The sequence below is a fragment of the Theropithecus gelada genome, chromosome 15 (genome assembly GCF_003255815.1).
Source record: "Theropithecus gelada isolate Dixy chromosome 15, Tgel_1.0, whole genome shotgun sequence".
In the NCBI taxonomy this organism is placed as follows: Eukaryota; Metazoa; Chordata; class Mammalia; order Primates; family Cercopithecidae; genus Theropithecus; species Theropithecus gelada.
This window is the reverse complement of record NC_037683.1, coordinates 97,338,156-97,356,216: the sequence shown is the minus strand read 5'-3', so window position 1 is coordinate 97,356,216 and position 18,061 is coordinate 97,338,156. Positions and strand designations below refer to the sequence as shown.

General features: G+C 44.4%; 1 protein-coding gene across 1 annotated transcript; it reads left to right on the top strand.

Moving 5' to 3' along the window:
* Window positions 1–442: 442 nt before the first annotated feature.
* C15H9orf64 (chromosome 15 C9orf64 homolog) lies at window positions 443–17,333 on the top strand. The gene is made up of 4 exons (XM_025360450.1): window positions 443–1,069; window positions 1,591–1,850; window positions 10,583–10,778; window positions 16,718–17,333. The coding sequence occupies exons 1-4, from the start codon at window positions 733–735 to the stop codon at window positions 16,948–16,950; spliced, it is 1,026 nt and encodes a 341-aa protein (XP_025216235.1). The 5' UTR covers window positions 443–732; the 3' UTR covers window positions 16,951–17,333.
* The last annotated feature ends 728 nt before the right edge of the window (window positions 17,334–18,061 follow it).

The window sequence follows — 18,061 nt, the reverse complement described above, 5'->3', positions numbered from 1 at the left end:
TTTCCTCATCCATTTCTCCAAACCTTCTAACTAATCCTAACGTTCGTTCAGCCACATGCGCCAGGAATTCACTTAAAAAAAAAAACAAAACCGACTCCCTGGGGCTTGGGGAAGGAGGCACCGCCGCCCCATGTCGCAGTCTGGGGGTGGCTCAGTCCTCAGCAACCAGAACTACGGCCATAACGCTCCTCCAGGCCAAGGAGCCCGGATGCGGGGCGTTGCCAAGGGTGTCTTGCCCAGGCTGCGGGAAAGGAGAGGGGCGGGAGCCGGGTGGGGGCATCGCGATCCAGGCCACGGCGGCAATTCGCCCTCTTCGAGTCCCTCCTGTTAGACGCAAGGTGGGAAAAGGCACAACATGGCAACGCCATGCACCTCCCACGGTGGGCAACTCACTGCCGGTGAACGCCAGACCTTGGCAGTTTCCAGACCTTCGGAACCGGAAGCGGAGCCTGGGAGCGCGCCCGAGAGGGCGTGAACGGGACCGCTTTCCCGGAAGTGCTTGCGGCCTCCGCCCAGCGAGCTGCCCTGCGGTCCCTCGTTTCCTAATCGGGGCAGCGCCGCGGGAGAGAACTTTACCTTGGCTACACTAAGTTCTCAGTGCCACTCCCTAGCAGGGCGGGACCGTGTTTAGGCCCTGTGATCCCGCGGTTCGTAGTAGCGCAAGGCGCAGAGTGGACCTTGACCCGCCTAGGGCGGGAAAAGAGTTTGACCCGCCCGGTCCCAAAGAGCAGAATGGACGGGCTCCTAAATCCCAGGGAATCCTCTAAATTCATCGCAGAAAACAGTCGGGATGTGTTTATTGACAGCGGAGGCGTACGGAGGGTGGCAGAGCTGCTGCTGGCCAAGGCGGCGGGGCCAGAGCTGCGCGTGGAGGGGTGGAAAGCCCTTCATGAACTGAACCCCAGGGCGGCCGACGAGGCCGCGGTCAACTGGGTGTTCGTGACAGACACACTCAACTTCTCCTTTTGGTCGGAGCAGGACGAGCACAAGTGTGTGGTGAGGCACAGAGGGAGAACGTACAGTGGGTACTGGTCCCTGTGCGCCGCCGTCAACAGAGCCCTCGACGAAGGTTGGTGCCATACTCGCTGTTGGACCTAATAGCCTTTGAGGTTTCCATTTACTTGCGGAGCGTGTAGTGGGATTCCAAGGAGCGGGTTGGGAGATGGAATAATGGGAAGCGAACCTGAAGTTCGTTGCAAGTCCTGTTTAAAATAGAAGTATGAAAAGGGGCGTATTTTAGTGGGAAATGATGTTAATATTTATCATTGCAGCATAAAAGTTACAGTAGCATAAGTCAGTTTTATAAAGAATGCCATTTGAATAACACCTGAAGAACAAAAGGACCGATGTTATAAAGCAATTTACTCAAAATACATCTGATGTAATATTGCAGTAGTTAGAAATGGGTGAATAAGCACAGATGAACAAGTAGAAAATGAGAGTTTTGCTTTAGATTTTTTATTCATCCACTTTTGGTGCATTCCTATAACATTCATTTGGTTTCATATTAATTCCACGTTGTAAAAGCAAGGGTTTGATGAATGTAAAAGTATGACATTGGTCCTCTGAATTTTATTTTTTTCACTAAAGGGATACCAATAACTAGTGCCTCGTACTACGCGACAGTGACCCTGGATCAGGTTCGGAATATACTTCGTTCTGACACAGACGTGTCCATGCCTTTAGTAGAAGAGAGGCATCGGATTCTCAATGAAACCGGGAAAATTCTGCTGGAGAAGTTTGGAGGCTCTTTTCTCAACTGCGTCCGAGAAAGTGAGAATAGTGCGCAGAAGTTAATGCACCTGGTGGTTGAAAGTTTTCCTTCTTACAGAGATGTGACTCTGTTTGAGGTGAGTTGCTTCTGTTGGGGATTTAAGAAGTCTTAATCATCTCAGAGTTAACTCTTTTACTTCCAGAACTCATTTTGAGAATAAAAACTTAAATTCCTTGTGGAAGAAACTAACAAAATTAAGTAGTGTTTCAAAGTCATTTCTTATGTTTTCTTTTTGTTTGTTTGTTTGTTTGAGACAGAGTTTTGCTCTTGTTGCCCAGGCTGGAGTGCAATGGTGTGATCTTGGTTCACTGCAACTTCTACCTCCCGGGTTCAAGCGATTCTCCTGCCTCAGCCTCCCCAGTAGCTGGGATTACACGGATGCGCCACCATGCCCGGCTAATTTTTTGTTTTTTTAGTAGCGATGGGGTTTCACTATGTTGGCCAGGCTGGTCTCAAACTCCCAACCTCAGGTGATCCGCCCGCCTTAGCCTCCCAAAGTATTGTGATTACAGGCATGAGCCACCATGTCTGGCGTCATTTCTTTCTTTCTTTTTTTTTTTTTTTTTTGAGATGGAGTCTCACTTGTCACCCAAGCTAGAGTGCAGTGGCGCGATCTCGGCTCACTTCTAACTGCCTCCCGGGTTCAGGCGATTCACCTGCCTCAGTCTCCCAAGTAGCTGGGCATACAGGCGCCTGCCACCGCACCTGGCTAATTTTTTTTTTTTTTTTTTTTTTTTTTGAGACGGAGTCTCGCTCTATCGCCCAGGCTGCAGTGCAGTGACCAGATCGCAGCTCACTGCAAGCTCCGCCTCCCGGGTTTACGCCATTCTCCTGCCTCAGCCTCCCGAGTAGCTGGGACTACAGGCGCCCGCTTCCTCGCCCGGCTAGTTTTTTGTATTTTTTAGTAGAGACGGGGTTTCACCTTGTAGGCCAGGATGGTCTCGATTTCCTGACCTCGTGATCTGCCCGTCTCGGCCTCCCAAAGTGCTGGGATTACAGGCTTGAGCCACCGCGCCCGGCCCTGGCTAATTTTTGTATTTTTAGTAGAGACGGGGTTTCACCATGTTGGCCAGGCTGGTCTTGAATTCCTGACCTCATGATCCACCAGTCTCGGCCTCCCAAAGTGCTGGGATTACAGGTGTGAGCCACCGTGCCCGGCCTTCCCTCCCCCACCCCAAGAATGAGTCTTGCTTTGACTCCTAGGCTGGAGTGCAGTGGCGTGATCTCAGCTCACTGCAACCTCCGCCTCCCAGTTCAAGCTATTCTCCTGCCTCCACCTCCTGAATAGCTGGAACTACAGGCGCATGCCACCACACCTGGCTAATTTTTTTTGTCTTTTTAGTAGAGACAGGGTTTCATCTCCTTTCTTATATTTTCTAATCAGTATTTCATTCTTTACTTTTGTCTTTTTTTTTCCTTTTAAAATGTTTCAAACCTAAAAAACATGGAACCCTCCATGTAATGTTCTCCTTATGGAAAATTAGGTATTTTTAGTACTTCAAGAAGGTTACTTTATTGGATAAAGATCAGAATGTATACTAACCTCTCCCTAATAAAAAGTATTTCTGGCTGGGCTCAGTGGCTCACACCTGTAATCCCAGCACTTTTGGGAGGCCGAGGTGGGTGGATCACCTGAGGTCAGGAGCTCAAGATCAGCCTGCCAACATGGAGAAACCCCATCTCTACTAAAAATACAAAAGTTAGCTGGGTGTGGTTGCACGCACCTGTAGTCCCAGCTACTTAGGAGGCTGAGGCAGGAGAATCGCTTGAACCCAGGAGGTGGAGGCTGCAGTGAGCCCAGATTGCACCACTGCACTCCAGCCTGGGCGAGATAGAATTAGACTCTATCTCAAAAAACAGAAGTATTCTTGCAAAGTTCAGTGTGCTGTATATATATTTTATGTTTTCTTTTTCATACACAGTGTACTTGAACAAATGATGATCATTTTGTTGGACCCTCACAGGCTGCACCTGGATTTTGTTTTTGTAAAATTCTTTTGGAGTCTTTTGAACCTGGGAGGTGGAGGTTGCAGTGAGCCGAGATTATGCCACCACACTCCAGCTTGGGCGACAGAGCTGGACTCCATTTCAGAAAAATAAAATAAAAAATAAAATAAATTCGCCAGGCGTAGTGGCTCTGTAATCCCAGCACTCTGGGGGACCGAGGCGGGTGGATCACAAGGCCAGGAGTTCAAGACCAGCCTGGCCAACGTGGTGAAACCCCGTCTCTACTAAAAATACAGAAATTAGCCGGGTGTAGTGGTGGGTGCCTGTAATCCCAGCTACTCAGGGGGCTGAGGCGGAGAATCGCTTGAACCCAGGAGCCGGAGGTTGTAATGAGCTGAGATTATACCACTCACTGCACTCCAGCCTGGAGGACAGGAGCAAGACTCCCATCTCAAGGAAAAAAAAAAAAAAAAAGAATACAATTGTATTAGTCTGTTCTCATACTGCTATAAAGAACTGCATTTCATTTATAGCACAGTGCTTTGGTTTTGCTTTGCTGAAAAGTTCAATTTTTAAAAAATGTACCAGAAAGTGACAGTATCTTGGCTCACTACAACCTCCACCTCCTGGGCTCAAACGATTCTCCTGCCTCAGTCTCCCAAGTAGCTGGGATTACAGGCACCCGCTACCATGCCCGGCTAATTTTGTATTTTTGGTAGAAACAGGGTTTCACCGTGTTGGCCAGGCTGGTCTTGAACTCCTGACCTCAAGTGATCCGCCTGCCTCAGCTTCCCAAAGTGCTGGAATTACAGGCTTGAGCCACCATGCCCAGCCAATCTGATACTGTTTTTTTTTTTTTTTGAGATGGAGTCTTACTCTGTCACCCAGGCTGGAGTGCAGTGGCACCATCTCTGCTCACTGCAACCTCCACCTCCTGGGTTCAAGCAGTTCTCTGCCTCAGCCTCCAGAGTAGCTGGGATTCCAGGCACCCACTACCATGCACGGCTAATTTTTGTATTTTTAGTAGAGACGGGGTTTCACCACGTTGACCAAGCTGATCTTGAACTCCTGACCCTGTGATCCACCTGCCTTGGCCTCCCCAAGTGCTAGGATTACAGGCGTGAGCCACAGCGCCCAACCCAATCTGATACATTTTTAAATGAAAATTGGTACAGAAACCATTTTTCATGAGTATTTGTTTCTAAAATACAGTTTTACAGAAAAATCCCCAAAATGGGCTAGCCATGGTGGCTCAAGCCCATAATCCTAACACATTGGGTGACTGAGGTAAGTGGATTGCTTGAGCCCAGGAGTTCGAGACCAGCCTGGGCAACACGTGAGACTCCATTTCTACAAAAAATTTAAAAACTAGCCAGGCGTGGTGGCGTGCTTGTGGTTCTAGCTACTCAGGAGGCCGAGGCAGGAGGATTGCTTGAGCCCAGGAGGTGGAGGCTGCAGTGAGCTATGATAGTTCCACTTTCCTCCAGCCTGGAAGAGCAAGACCTTGTCCCCAAAAAATAAATAAATAAAAATAAACAATTTGCACAAACTAGTCATGTGTTTTTAATGTATACCTATTTACTGAGATTATCATTCATTTTTAGACATGAACAGATGAATAAAGTTAACAATTTTTAACTTAGACAGATTTAGATCAGTGATTTCCCAACCTGGCTGTGCCCCAGAATCACTTAGGAGCCTTAAAATTCAGATATATTTCCAAAACACCACCCTCAAAGATCCTGATGAATAGGTGAAAGAAGAGCTATTTTTTAAGCTCTTCAAGTTACTCTGATTTAGAATAATGCAGTACTTTGTAAAAGTTCTAATGAACAAATTGTTACTATGACATACTGATAAATATAAAAAACAGCTTTTTGATGTTTCAATAGATAACATTTTATTTTTTATTTTTAGTGGTATTGTTGTTGTTGTTGTTTTTTGAGACAGAGTCTTGCTCTTTCACCCAGGCTGGAGTGCAATGGCATCATCTCTGCTCACAGCAACCTCCGCCTCCCGGGTTCTAGCGATTCTCCTGCCTCAGCCTCCTGAGTTAGCTGGGATTAGAGGCACACACCACCACGCCAGGCTAATTTTTGTATATTAGTAGAGATGGGGTTTCATCATGTTGGCCAGGATGGTCTCGAACTCCTAACCTCAGGTGATCCACCCACCGCGCCAGCCTTTTTTTTGTTTTGTTTTTTGTTTTTTTTTTGAGATGGAGTCTTGCTGGTGTGCAATGGCGCAATCTCAGTTCATTGCAACCTCCGCTTCCCGGGTTGAAGCGATTCTTCCGCCTCAGCTCCCGAGTAGCTGGGATTACAGGCACCTGCCATCATGCCCGGTCAATTTTTATATTTTTGTAGAGGCAGGGTTTCACCATGTTGGCCAGGCTGGTCTTGAACTCCTGACCTCAGGTGATCTGCCCACCTCAGCCTCCCAAAGTGCTGGGATTACAGGCGTGAGCCACTGCACTTGGCCTATGTTGTTCTTAAGTATTGGTAATCCTTGAACTTTCTATTTATTCATGATAAAATTATGGAAGAATTTTTTCAAAAAACTTAACTGTCCTGGTGTGATGGCTCTTGTCTGTAATCCTAGACCCTTGGGAGGCCAAGGTGGGTAGATCACTTGAGCCCAGGAGTTCAAGACCAGCCTGGGCAACATGGGGAAACCTCATCTCTGCAAAATAACAAAAAAATTAACTGGCGTTGGTGGTGAACACCTATAGTCCCAGCTATTCAGGAGGCTGAGGTGGGAGGATTGCTTGAGCCCAGGGAGGTCAAGGCTGCAGTGAGCTGTGATCAAGCCACTGAATCGAGCCACAACCTGGGCAGCAGTGAGGCCCTGTCTCAAAAAAAAAAAAAAAAAAAAAAAAGAGAAAGAAAAGAAAAAAATTAACTCATGGTCATAGAGCTTTTTATTGACAATTATTTTATAAAGGTACTATTTAAAAAATACTTAAAATCACAAAACAATATCATGAAATATGTAAGCAATTGTTATTTGGAGATTTACTGGTATTTTTAGTGATACCAGTTAATATTTTAGAGATCCAGAATTTGATTACAAAATCATTTGATTTCTAAAACCATAATGAACTTACCAAGAAAATGTTTTATAGATGGCCGGGCGTGGTGGCTCATGCCTGTAATCCCTGCACTTTGGGAGGCCGAGGCGGGTGGATCACAAGGTCAAGAGTTCGAGACTAGCCTGGCACACATGGTGAAACCCCGTCTCTACTAAAAATACAAAAATTAGCCAGGTGTGGCGGCTCATGCCTGTAATCCCAGCTACTCAGGAGGCTAAGGCAGGAGAATGGCTTGAACCCGGGAGGTGGAGGTTGCAGTGAGCCGAGATTGTACCATTGCGCTCCAGCCTGGGCAACAGAGCAAGACTCCGTCTCCAAAAAAGAAAAAAAAAAGGAAAATGTTTTACAGATTACTTGAATTTATTTTTGATTCCTCCCTTAAATCTTTTTGTCCTTTTTTTATCTTAATATATTATTATATCTATTATAATCTATTCTTTATATATACTAGTCTGCTACCATGGAAGCAGCAGTGACATGATAATTTATATGTTTTCTTAGATGCTAGCACTGATTTTGTTATTTTTATTTTTTGTTTTTTTCCCTGTGGGTTGTTACGTAAGTTTGATTCCTAGTTTTTTCCATTTTGCTCTATGAATCTTGTTAAAAATAGCAGATAATGGCTTCTATTATTATAAACTTTATGGTGTAGTAATTGTGTTTGACAGACATTTTTATAAATTAAGTCTTAAGTCTTGCAGTTTTTTATGTTTTTTTTTCCTTGAGACGGAGTTTCACTCTTGTTGCCCAGGCTGGAATGCAATGGCGTGATCTCGGCTCACCACAGCCTCTGCCTCCCGGATTCAAGTGATTTTCCTACCTCAGCCTCCCGAGTGACTGGGATTACAGGCATGTGCCACCATGCCCGGCTAATTTTGTATTTTTTTTTTTTTAAGTAGGGACGGGGTTTCTCCATGTTGGTCAGCTGGTCTCGTACTCGCAACCTCAGGTGATCCGCCCGCCTTGGCCTCCCAAAGTGCTGGGATTACAGGCATGAGCCACTGTGCCCAGCTATGTCTTGTGCTGTTTTATAAACTAGACTTGAACTAGAAACCTGGTTGCCATATATAAATCTAGTTTATATAGAGGAACAATTGCCAAGTTGTCATATTTAGATAGGTTTAGGAATATAGGGTGATAGTGTCATGTAGGAATGTTTTAAATTGTGATTTGTTCCTTCAGCCCCTCAATTTAATTTAGAGACATTATGCCATGTCAGAAAATGAACATGTGTGTTTGCTCTGGAAAACAAATTCTGACTTTGTTAAATGTAGCTTTAGAAGTTTTAATTTATTTAGTATAATAAAAATAGGTCTGGATCTGTTACAATAGGCATATCTTAAGGTTAAGCAATATTAGGTTATTTCTTGTTATGATAGCATATCATTGGCGTTTTGTTAGTAAATAAAAGAATCTGTAGTATCATCTTAAGGAATTTTTGTATAGAGCCTTTCCTTAAACTTTTAATCTCGTATTTATTTGTTTATGTCGTTTACAAGTTAAAATATTCTCCTCCAAGGTGGTCAGGATATATTTTGGGAGCTAGTAATATTGATAAACAAACATTTATAAAACATGATTTAAGGTTATTACTATTGGTATTAGGACTCGTAGTCGATTGTAATTATCTATGTTTTTCCATAGTTTAGGCTGATTTGCATTTGTAGATTTACAGAGTTTTTTTGGGTTGGTTTTTTTTTTGAGATAGTGTCTCAGTCAGTTGCCCAGGCTGGAGTTCAGTGATGTGATCACAGCTCACTGCAGCCTCTACCTCCCAGTCTCAAGTAATCCCCCTGCCTCAGCCTGGTGAGTAGCTGAGACTACAGGCACGTGCCACCACACCTGGCTAATTAAAAAAATATATATTTTTTTGTAGGCTGGGCATAGTGGCTCACACCTGTAATCCCAGCACTTTGGGAGGCCAAGGCAGGCAGATTGCCTGAGGTCAGGAGTTTGAGACCAGCCTGGCCAACGTGGTGAAACCCCGTCTCTACCAAAATACGAAAATTAGCCAGATGTGGTGGTTGTAGAGACAGGGTTTCGCCATGTTTTGTAGAGATGGAGTTTCATCATTGCCCAGGCTGGTCTTGAACTTCTGGCTTCAAACACTCCTCCTGCTTCGGCTTCCCAAATTGATGGGATTACAAGTGTAAGCCACCACACTTAACTAGAATTTTTGAGTTAAATTATAACCCACTGATGCTTGGTTAAATTTGTCTTTTCTATGTATAAATATAATTGGCTATTTTATTTTCATATTTGGACTTACATATCAACTTTGACCATTTCCAAAGTTGGTAAATATTATCATTTTCTAGCTGTTGATCAATTAATGTCTTTATAAAATAAGTTAATCATATTATCTGAAAGGAAACAGTTAAAAATGAATGTTGTAGTTCTCTTCAGACCTGAACTTATGGATGATTGTTCTTTTTTTTTTTTTTTGAGACAGAGTCTCGCTCTGTCACCCAGGCTGGAGTGCAGTGGCCGGATCTCTGCTCACTGCAAGCTCTGCCTCCCGGGTTTACGCCATTCTCCTGGCTCAGCCTCCCGAGTAGCTGGGACTACAGGCGCTCGCCACCTTGCCTGGCTAGTTTTTTGTACTTTTTAGTAGAGACGGGGTTTCACCGTGTTAGCCAGGATGGTCTCGATCTCCTGACCTCGTGATCCGCCCGTCTCGGCCTCCCAAAGTGCTAGGATTACAGGCTTGAGCCACCGCGCCCGGCCTGATGATTGTTCTTTATATGTTGCTTTTTTTTTTTTTTTTTTTGAGACAGAGCCTTGCTGTGTCGCCCAGGCTGGAGTGCAGTGGTACGATCTTGACTCACTGCAACCTTCACCACCCGAGTTCAAGCAATTCTTCTGCCTCAGCCCCCTGAGTAGCTGGGACTACAGGTGCTTGCCACCACACCCAGCTAATTTCTGTATTTTTAGTAGAGACGGGGTTTTACCATATTGGCCAGGCTGGTCTCGAACTCCTGACCTCATGATCCTCCCGCCTCGCCTCCCAAAGTGCTGGGATTACAGGCATGAGCCACCACTCCTGGCCTATGCTTTGCTGTCTATTATACAATTAATGTCAATTATATTGCAGTCAGAAAAACAGACGTGTTTTAATTTAAGAAACTCTCAAAAGGAATGCTATCTACACATTTAAAATAATAAGCCCTTGGATTATATTGCAGGAATGTGTATATGAAGTTTTGCCATTGAAAAATAATACTAAGTAGTATCAAGATTACATAAATTGTATTTTATGTGCCTTGAAAAATGGGAAGTGAGTTTGGAGTGATAGAAAATTTAATGTTTATTAAATCCTTTTGTTTCCTGTAAAAGATCTATGAATTCTTGTTTTTTTTTGAGACTGGGTCTCCCTGTGTCACCCAGACTGGAGTGCAGTGGTGTGATCACGGTTCACTGCAGCGTTGACCTCCCAGGCTCAGGCGATTCTCTCACCTTACCTCCTGAGTATCTGGGACCATAGATATGTGCCACCATGCCCAGCTAATTTTTTGTTTTTTGTAGAGATGGAGTTATGCCATGTTTCACAGACTGGTTGAACTCCTGGGCTCAAGCAATCTGCCCACTTCAGCCTCCCAAAGTGCTGGGATTACGGGCGGGAGCCATGTGCCCAGCCAATCTATAAATTCTTAACAACAAAGTAAGATTATTCTGCCTTTTAAAAAATGTTTCAACCTTCACCTTTAAAAAATAGCATATAGAAAGCTTTCAGATACCCAGATAACGTTCATATTCTCTTCATTCATCAGGGGAAAAGAGTTTCTTTTTACAAACGAGCCCAAATCCTTGTAGCAGATACGTGGAGTGTATTGGAAGGAAAAGGAGATGGCTGCTTTAAGGACATCTCCAGTATCACCATGTTTGCTGATTATAGATTACCTCAGGTTCTTGCTCATCTTGGAGCCCTGAAATACTCTGATGAACTACTGAAGAAGCTTCTCAAAGGTTTGCAACTTTAAGTCATTCTTTGTTATACTATGAATTGTTGGATCTTGGTTTAGTTTTTTTTTTTTTTTTTTTTTTTTTTTTTTTGAGACGGAGTCTCGCTCCATCGCCCAGGCTGGAGTGCAGTGGCGCAATCTCGGCTCACTGCAAGCTCCGCCTCCTGGGTTCAGGCATTCTCCTGCCTCAGCCTCCCGAGTAGCTGGGACTACAGGCACCCGCCACCACACCTGGCTAATTTTTTTGTATTTTTGGTAGAGACGGGGTTTCACCGTGTTAGCCAGGATGGTCTCGATCTCCTGACCTCGTGATCTGCCCGCCTTGGCCTCCCAAAGTGCTGGGATTACAGGCGTGAGCCACCACGCCAGGCGGTTTAGTTTTTTTTGCAAAAGGTCTCCTTTGCTTTAAAAAAAAAAGAGTACTATTTATTGTTCATAGTATATGTAAAGGAAAATGCAAAGATAAAATGTAGACAAAATGATTTTTCTTTTTGTTTGCACTGTGAAATGTGGATATTGTAGAAAATTGTGCTCTTTGAACATTATAATTTCATAGCCTAATGACACCTAAATTTATGTTACATTAAAGTATGTAACACTGACAGTTCATCAGGTATAGTATTTGAAAAGTGTTAATTAAGCTGAAGAGCACACTACATGGGGATATGAAAGGCAGGCTGAAAGATAGGTAATATGAACTGACTTTTGAGTGAAGAGACTCCAAAGTCTGCACTGGGATATCTTGCACAAGTCACTCACTTCTCTTGGCTTATTCACCATTATTGGATATGATTATTGATATCAAGACTAGGAGCCTTATGATAAATAAGCATAGGTAAATTGGGTTGAAAAGTTTGTGTGAAAATTAGCTTATAACATTTCCTTGTATGAGGAAAATAATTATATGATTTTCATGTTAATTTCTCTTTTAGGTGCAAAATTTTCTGCTACTTTTTTCTTTTTTATTTTATTTTATTTTAAAAATATGTGCTCAAATTCCTGGGCTTAAGCGATCTTCTCGCTTCAGCCTTCCAACATGCTGGGATTACAGGCATGAGCCACTGCACCTGGCCTCTTTATGTATTTTTTCTTTTTTTTTTTTTTTTAAGACAGAGTCTTGCTCTGTTGCCCAGGCTGGAGTGCAGTGGCATGATCTCAGCTCACTGCAAGCTCCGCCTCCCAGGTTCACGCCATTCTCCTGCCTCAGCCTCCCGAGTAGCTGGGACTACAGGCACCTGCCACCATGCCCGGCTAATTTTTTGTATTTTTAGTAGAAATGTGGTTTCACTGTGTTAGCCAGGATGGTCTCGATCTCCTGACCTTGTGACCCGCCTGCCTCGGCCTCCCAAAGTGCTGGGATTACAGGTGTGAGCCACCGCCCCGGCCTTATGTGTTTTTTAAAAGAAGTAGATTCTATGATTGAATAACTTCCTCTTGTGAAATAGATTTGAATCCCCCAGATCAGAATAACACAGAATATAAAGGTATCATTATTCCTGTGGTTGGCTCTACTGGGTTTTTAGGCTGCCATGGGCAATCTGTTTGTCTTCCATTTCCTCGTTTGAAAAAGAACATGCTATTTTTTGTCATAGTGCTCATGTCAAGGGTCACTAATTGTTGGATACCTTTATTTTTATTATTTTTTTTTTTGAGACGGAGTCTCACTCTGTCACCCAGGCTGGAGTGCAGTGGCCGGATCTCAGCTCACTGCAAGCTCCGCCTCTGGGTTTACGCCATTCTCCTGCCTCAGCCTCCTGAGTAGCTGGGACTACAGGCGCCCGCCACCTCACCCAGCTAGTTTTTTGTATTTTTTAGTAGAGACAGGGTTTCACCATCTTAGCCAGGGTGGTCTCGATCTCCTGACCTCGTGATCCGCCCATCTCGGCCTCCCAAAGTGCTGGGATTACAGGCTTGAGCCACCACGCCTGGCCTGTTAGATACCTTTAAAAGGGACAACGTTTAGCAATCAGGGCTTATCTTTCATAAGCCATATTAAGTTGCTTTTTTTTTCTTTTGTACACACTGTTCATTCCTATCTCTAAGCATTGTCTTACTTGGTTTCTGTCATCCAAATTTTCTTTTTCTTTTTTCTTTTTTTTTTTTTTTTTTTTGAGACGGGGTCTCGCTCTGTCGCCCAGGCTGGAGTGCAGTGGCGCGATCTCGGCTCACTGCAAGCTCCACCTCCCGGGTTTACGCCATTCTCCTGCCTCAGCCTCCCGAGTAGCTGGGACTACAGGCGCCCGCCACCTCGCCCAGCTAGGTTTTTGTATTTTTTAGTAGAGACGGGGTTTCACTGTGTTAGCCAGGATGGTCTCGATCTCCTGACCTCGTGATCCGCCCATCTCAGCCTCCCAAAGTGCTGGGATTACAGGCTTGAGCCACCGCGCCCGGCCTTCTTTTTTCTTTTTTTTGAGACGCTCTGTTGCCTAGGCTGGAGTGCAGTGGCATGATCTCGACTCACCAGAACCTCTGCCTCCCGGGTTCAAGCCATTCTCCTGCCTCAGCCTCCTAAGTAGCTGGGATTACAGGTGCGTGCCACCATGCCTGGCTAATTTTTGTATTTTGAATAGAGTTGGGGTTTCACCATGTTGTTCATGCTGGTCTTGAACTCCTGACCTCAGCCTCCCAAAGTGCTGGGATTGCAGGCGTGAGCCACCGCACCCAGCTTTTTTTCAATTCAAATCCTATACAGAGGCTTCACTCAAATGCTGTCCTTGCTCATAGTGATTTGTCCATCTCCTTCTCAGTTTTTATAGCACTTAATTGTCTCTGCTACTATGAGAAAAACCGTAGTGAGAAGGGATCATCCAGCATAGTTGTATAGAGATGTCAGAATTTTCTTCTCCCATCCATTTCAACTCCAGAGGCTCTTTTCCAATATCCATTGGCAGTCATTACTGCCTCCATTTATGCCTTGCTTCTGAAAGGGTACTCTCCTATCCTTAGCCAGTTTGATATAGGGTGGACAAATTCTTTTGCCACTTAGTGCATTTAAGTAAAATTTGGATTTTGTTTTCCAAAAAGTATTTTACTGCAAAACGAGACCAAAAATAAACAAACTGTAAATGTAATGTAACAGACATAAGTATAGTGTACTCATTTTTAAAAACTACCTTAAGTGGAATCTAGGACCAGCTTAGTTTGACCAGGTGAGGTAGGACCTTCCTTAACTGGCTTCCAATGGTACTTCTAAACTTGAGGATTTGCTACACTGGTATTCCTTCCTTTCTCTCCTCATCTGGGTATCTCAGGGACAGCCCTTGGAAGTGCCACCTAGATTTGTGTCCACTGTCTTTAACCCATCTCTTCACCGAAGACATAGTACTTGGCCAATTATAAAAAACTAACAATGCAATTTGACTAAATTTAGCTTTTCACTGTGATTCCAGGGCCAGCTTTTAGACCAAATACCTGGGCCATATTACCTTCCCTGACTCTAATCTCTGTCAGTCCACTCAAATGTCTTTTTCTGTCTGAAGTCCATGTTCTACCCCATACTGTAAGTTGCTGTATTAGTTATTACATTAGTTTCCTAGGGCTGACATAACAAATTACCACAAACTAGATGGCTTCAAGCAACAGAAATGTATTGTGTCACAGTTCTGGAGGATGGAAGTCTGAAATCAAGATGAAGATGTTGGCAGGACCATCCTTCCTCTAAAGGCTTTTGGGAATAATTCTTCCTTGCCTCTTCCCAGCACTTTGTGGCTCCAGCAGTCCTTGGCATTCGTTGGTTTGTAGCTGCATCACACCAATCATGGCCTTCTTATCCTTGTGTCTCCTGTCTCTTCGTATCCTCTTTTTTTTTTTCTTTCTTTTTTTGAGACGGAGTTTTGCTTTTGTAGCCCAGTGCAATGGTGCCATCTCGGCTCACTGCAACCTTCTTCTCCTGAGTTCAAGTGATTCTCCTACCTCAGCCTCCTGAGTAGTTGGGATTACAGATACCCACCACCACGCCTGGCTAATTTTTGTATTTTTAGTAGAGACGGGGTTTCACCGTGTTGGCCAGGCTGCTCTCGAATTCCTGACCTCAGGTGATCCACCCACCTCAGCCTCCCAAAGTGCTTAGATTACAGACATGAACCACTGCGCCCACCTGTATCCTCTTCTTTTCTTGCTTGCTTGCTTTTTTGTTTAGAAACAGGGTCTTACTCTGTCACCAAGGTTAGAGTGCAGTGGCATGATCATAACTCATTGCGGCTTCAAACTCCTGGGCTCAAGCGATCTTCCCTTCTCAGCCTCAGCCTCCTGATTAGCTGGGGCTACTAGAGGTGCATACCACCATGCTTGGCTACTTTTTCCATTTTTTGTAGAGACAGGATCTCACCTTTCCTTCATTGGATTTAAGGTTGATCCTAATCCAGTATGACCTCATCCTCACCTGATTACATCTGCAAAGTCCCTATTTCCAAACAAAGTCAAATTCACCGGTACCAGGAGTTATGACTTGAATGTATCTTTTTGTGAGCCACAGTTCAACCCACTACTATTATCTATTGCTGTGTAACAAATTACGCTAAAATTTAGTGGTTAAAACAACAGACATTTATGACCCTGGGTCAGGAACCTGAGTGCCGCTTAACTGAGTACTTCTGCCTCAAGGTTACAGTCCAGCCGCCAAGTGGAGCAGTGGTCTTATCTAATAGCTCTACTTGGGTAGGAGCATCTGCCTCCTTGACCACTCTGTTGGTTGATTTGGCAGTTTTAGCAAGTTGATAGTCAAATTTGGAGGAAGTGATTAACAGCAAAACTGAAGAGGGAAGGTATGGGCTTCTATACTAGTACCTGGTTCAAAGTAAGGAAATGGAGGAACCTGGTTAATCGCTGTTTTCCCATCTGTTCCACTGACCAGTGCCTAAGCCCATGGGAGAGTTGGATGGAGGGGGGCATAAGTAACACTACTTAAGATCACAAGATCTCCTGGGTACTGTGAGGCTTTGTGCAGGGGTGCAGTTTGGTGGCCAGAGGCCAAATACAGCTTGCAGTTGTGTTATGTTTGGCCTGAAAAATGATGTTAGCAATTTTTAATTAGTTTCCAACTCTTGAAAATTAGGAGATTTCCCATAAAAATCAAACTTCCTGACTTCTCTCATAAGAAAAATATGGAAACATACAGTACCTTTGTATAGTACTACGTTCACTACCTAGCTCACTACAGTTTGCATCTGACTGCTGCATATAGACATGGGTCCATGACTCCTACTCTAGTCTCAGTGGCAAGGCACAGCCAGCACCTGCCTTGCAAAATCAGATATTCCCCAAATAAATATTTATTTATTTTGGAGATAGGGTTGGCTCTGTTGCCTAGACTGGAGTGCAATGGCCTGATCTTGGCTCACTGCAACCTCTGTCTTCTGGACTCAAGTGACCCTCCCACCTCAACCTCCCGAGTAGCTGGGACTACAGGCACATACCACCATGCCTGGCTAATTTTTGTATTTTTTGTAGAGACAGGGTTTTGTCATGTTGCCCAGGCTGGTCGAACTCCTGAGCTCAAGTAATCCTCCCACCTCAGCCTCCCAAATTGCTAGCGTTACGGGTGTGAGGCACTGCACCCAGCCTGCAATAATATTTTTTTTCTGGTATCAAACCTAATTTTAAATACCATCTTTTTAATAACTAGCAGTCATATTTTTAAATTTATGGTCACCACTTATTCATTTATCAAATATTTATTGGGGAGCTAGTATGTGCAAGGTGCTATGCTAGGTCCTGGGAATATTGAGACAAGCCAGATGTGGCCCCTATCTTTCTGAAATTTAACTTGTAATTTAAAATCAGTGCCTACGTTTTGAAATGATTTAAATTACCAAAAATAAAGTCTGAGGTTTACAGTTTTAAAGTGAGTACCATTTAAATACTATGTTTTGTTCTACAGTAAAGTTCTGAGTAGATTTTGTATCATTGACTATTACTTTTTCTTACTGTTTTTCCCCCTTGCAGGAGAAATGCTCTCATATGGAGACAGGCAAGAGGTGGAAATCAGAGGGTGCTCGCTTTGGTGTGTTGAGCTGATCCGGGATTGTCTTCTGGAGCTTATTGAACAAAAGGGTGAAAAACCTAGTGGAGAGATCAATTCCATTCTTCTGGATTATTACTTATGGGACTATGCCCGTGACCATAGGGAAGATATGAAAGGAATTCCGTTTCATCGCACACGTTGCATATATTATTGACCTCAGGTGTAGACTGATCCAAAGAAAACCCCCTGCATTTTATAGCATATCATCTGTACAGTTTTGCTTTGATATTTAGAGAACATGATCGAGGTTATAGGAATGAGGAAATTGATTACCTATTCTCACTTTAAAAAATACTTCCGGCCGGGCGCGGTGGCTCAAGCCTGTAATCCCAGCACTTTGGGAGGCCGAGACGGGCGGATCACGAGGTCAGGAGATCGAGACCATCCTGGCGAACATGGTGAAACCCCGTCTCTACTAAAAAAAAATACAAAAAACTAGCCGGGCGAGGTGGCGGGTGCCTGTAGTCCCAGCTACTCGGGAGGCCGAGGCAGGAGAATGGCGTGAACCCGGGAGGCAGAGCTTGCAGTGAGCTGAGATCTGGCCACTGCACTCCAGCTCGGGAGAGAGAGCGAGATTCCGTCTCAAAAAAAAAAAATACTTCCTAGGCCGGGCACAGTGGCTTATGCCTATAATCCCAGCTCTGTGGGAGGCTGAGGCGGGTGGATCACCCACCTCCAGCCTGGGTAACAGTAAGACCATCTCAAAAAAAATAAAAAATAAAAAAAAAGAGAGTGGAGGAGAGGAAAAAGAGTTGGAGACCGCCTGGCCAACATGGTGAAACCCTATCTCTACTAAAAATACAAAATTAGCTGGGCGTGGTGGCACATAACCTGTAATCCCAGTTACTTGGGAGGCTGAGGCAAGAGAATTGCTTGAACTCAGGTGGTGGAGGTTGCAGTGAGGCGAGATTGTGCCATTGCACTCCAGCCTGAGCAACAAGAGCAAAACTTCCTCTCAAAAAAAAAAAAATCTTCCTAGGCCAGATGTAGTGGCTCACATGTATAATCTTAGCACTTTGGGAGGCCAAGGCAGGAGGATTACTTGAGGCGAGGAGTTCAAGACCAGCCTAGGCAACATAGGGAGACCCTCATCTCTACAAAAATTTAAAAATTAGCCTAGCGTGGTGGCATGCTGTGTAATCCCAAATACGTCGTAGGCTGAGGCTGAAGAGGGTGGATTGCTTGAGCCTAGGAGTTTGAGGCTGCAGTGAGCCACGGTCATGCCACTGCATTCTACCCTGGGCAACAGATGGAGACCTTGTCTC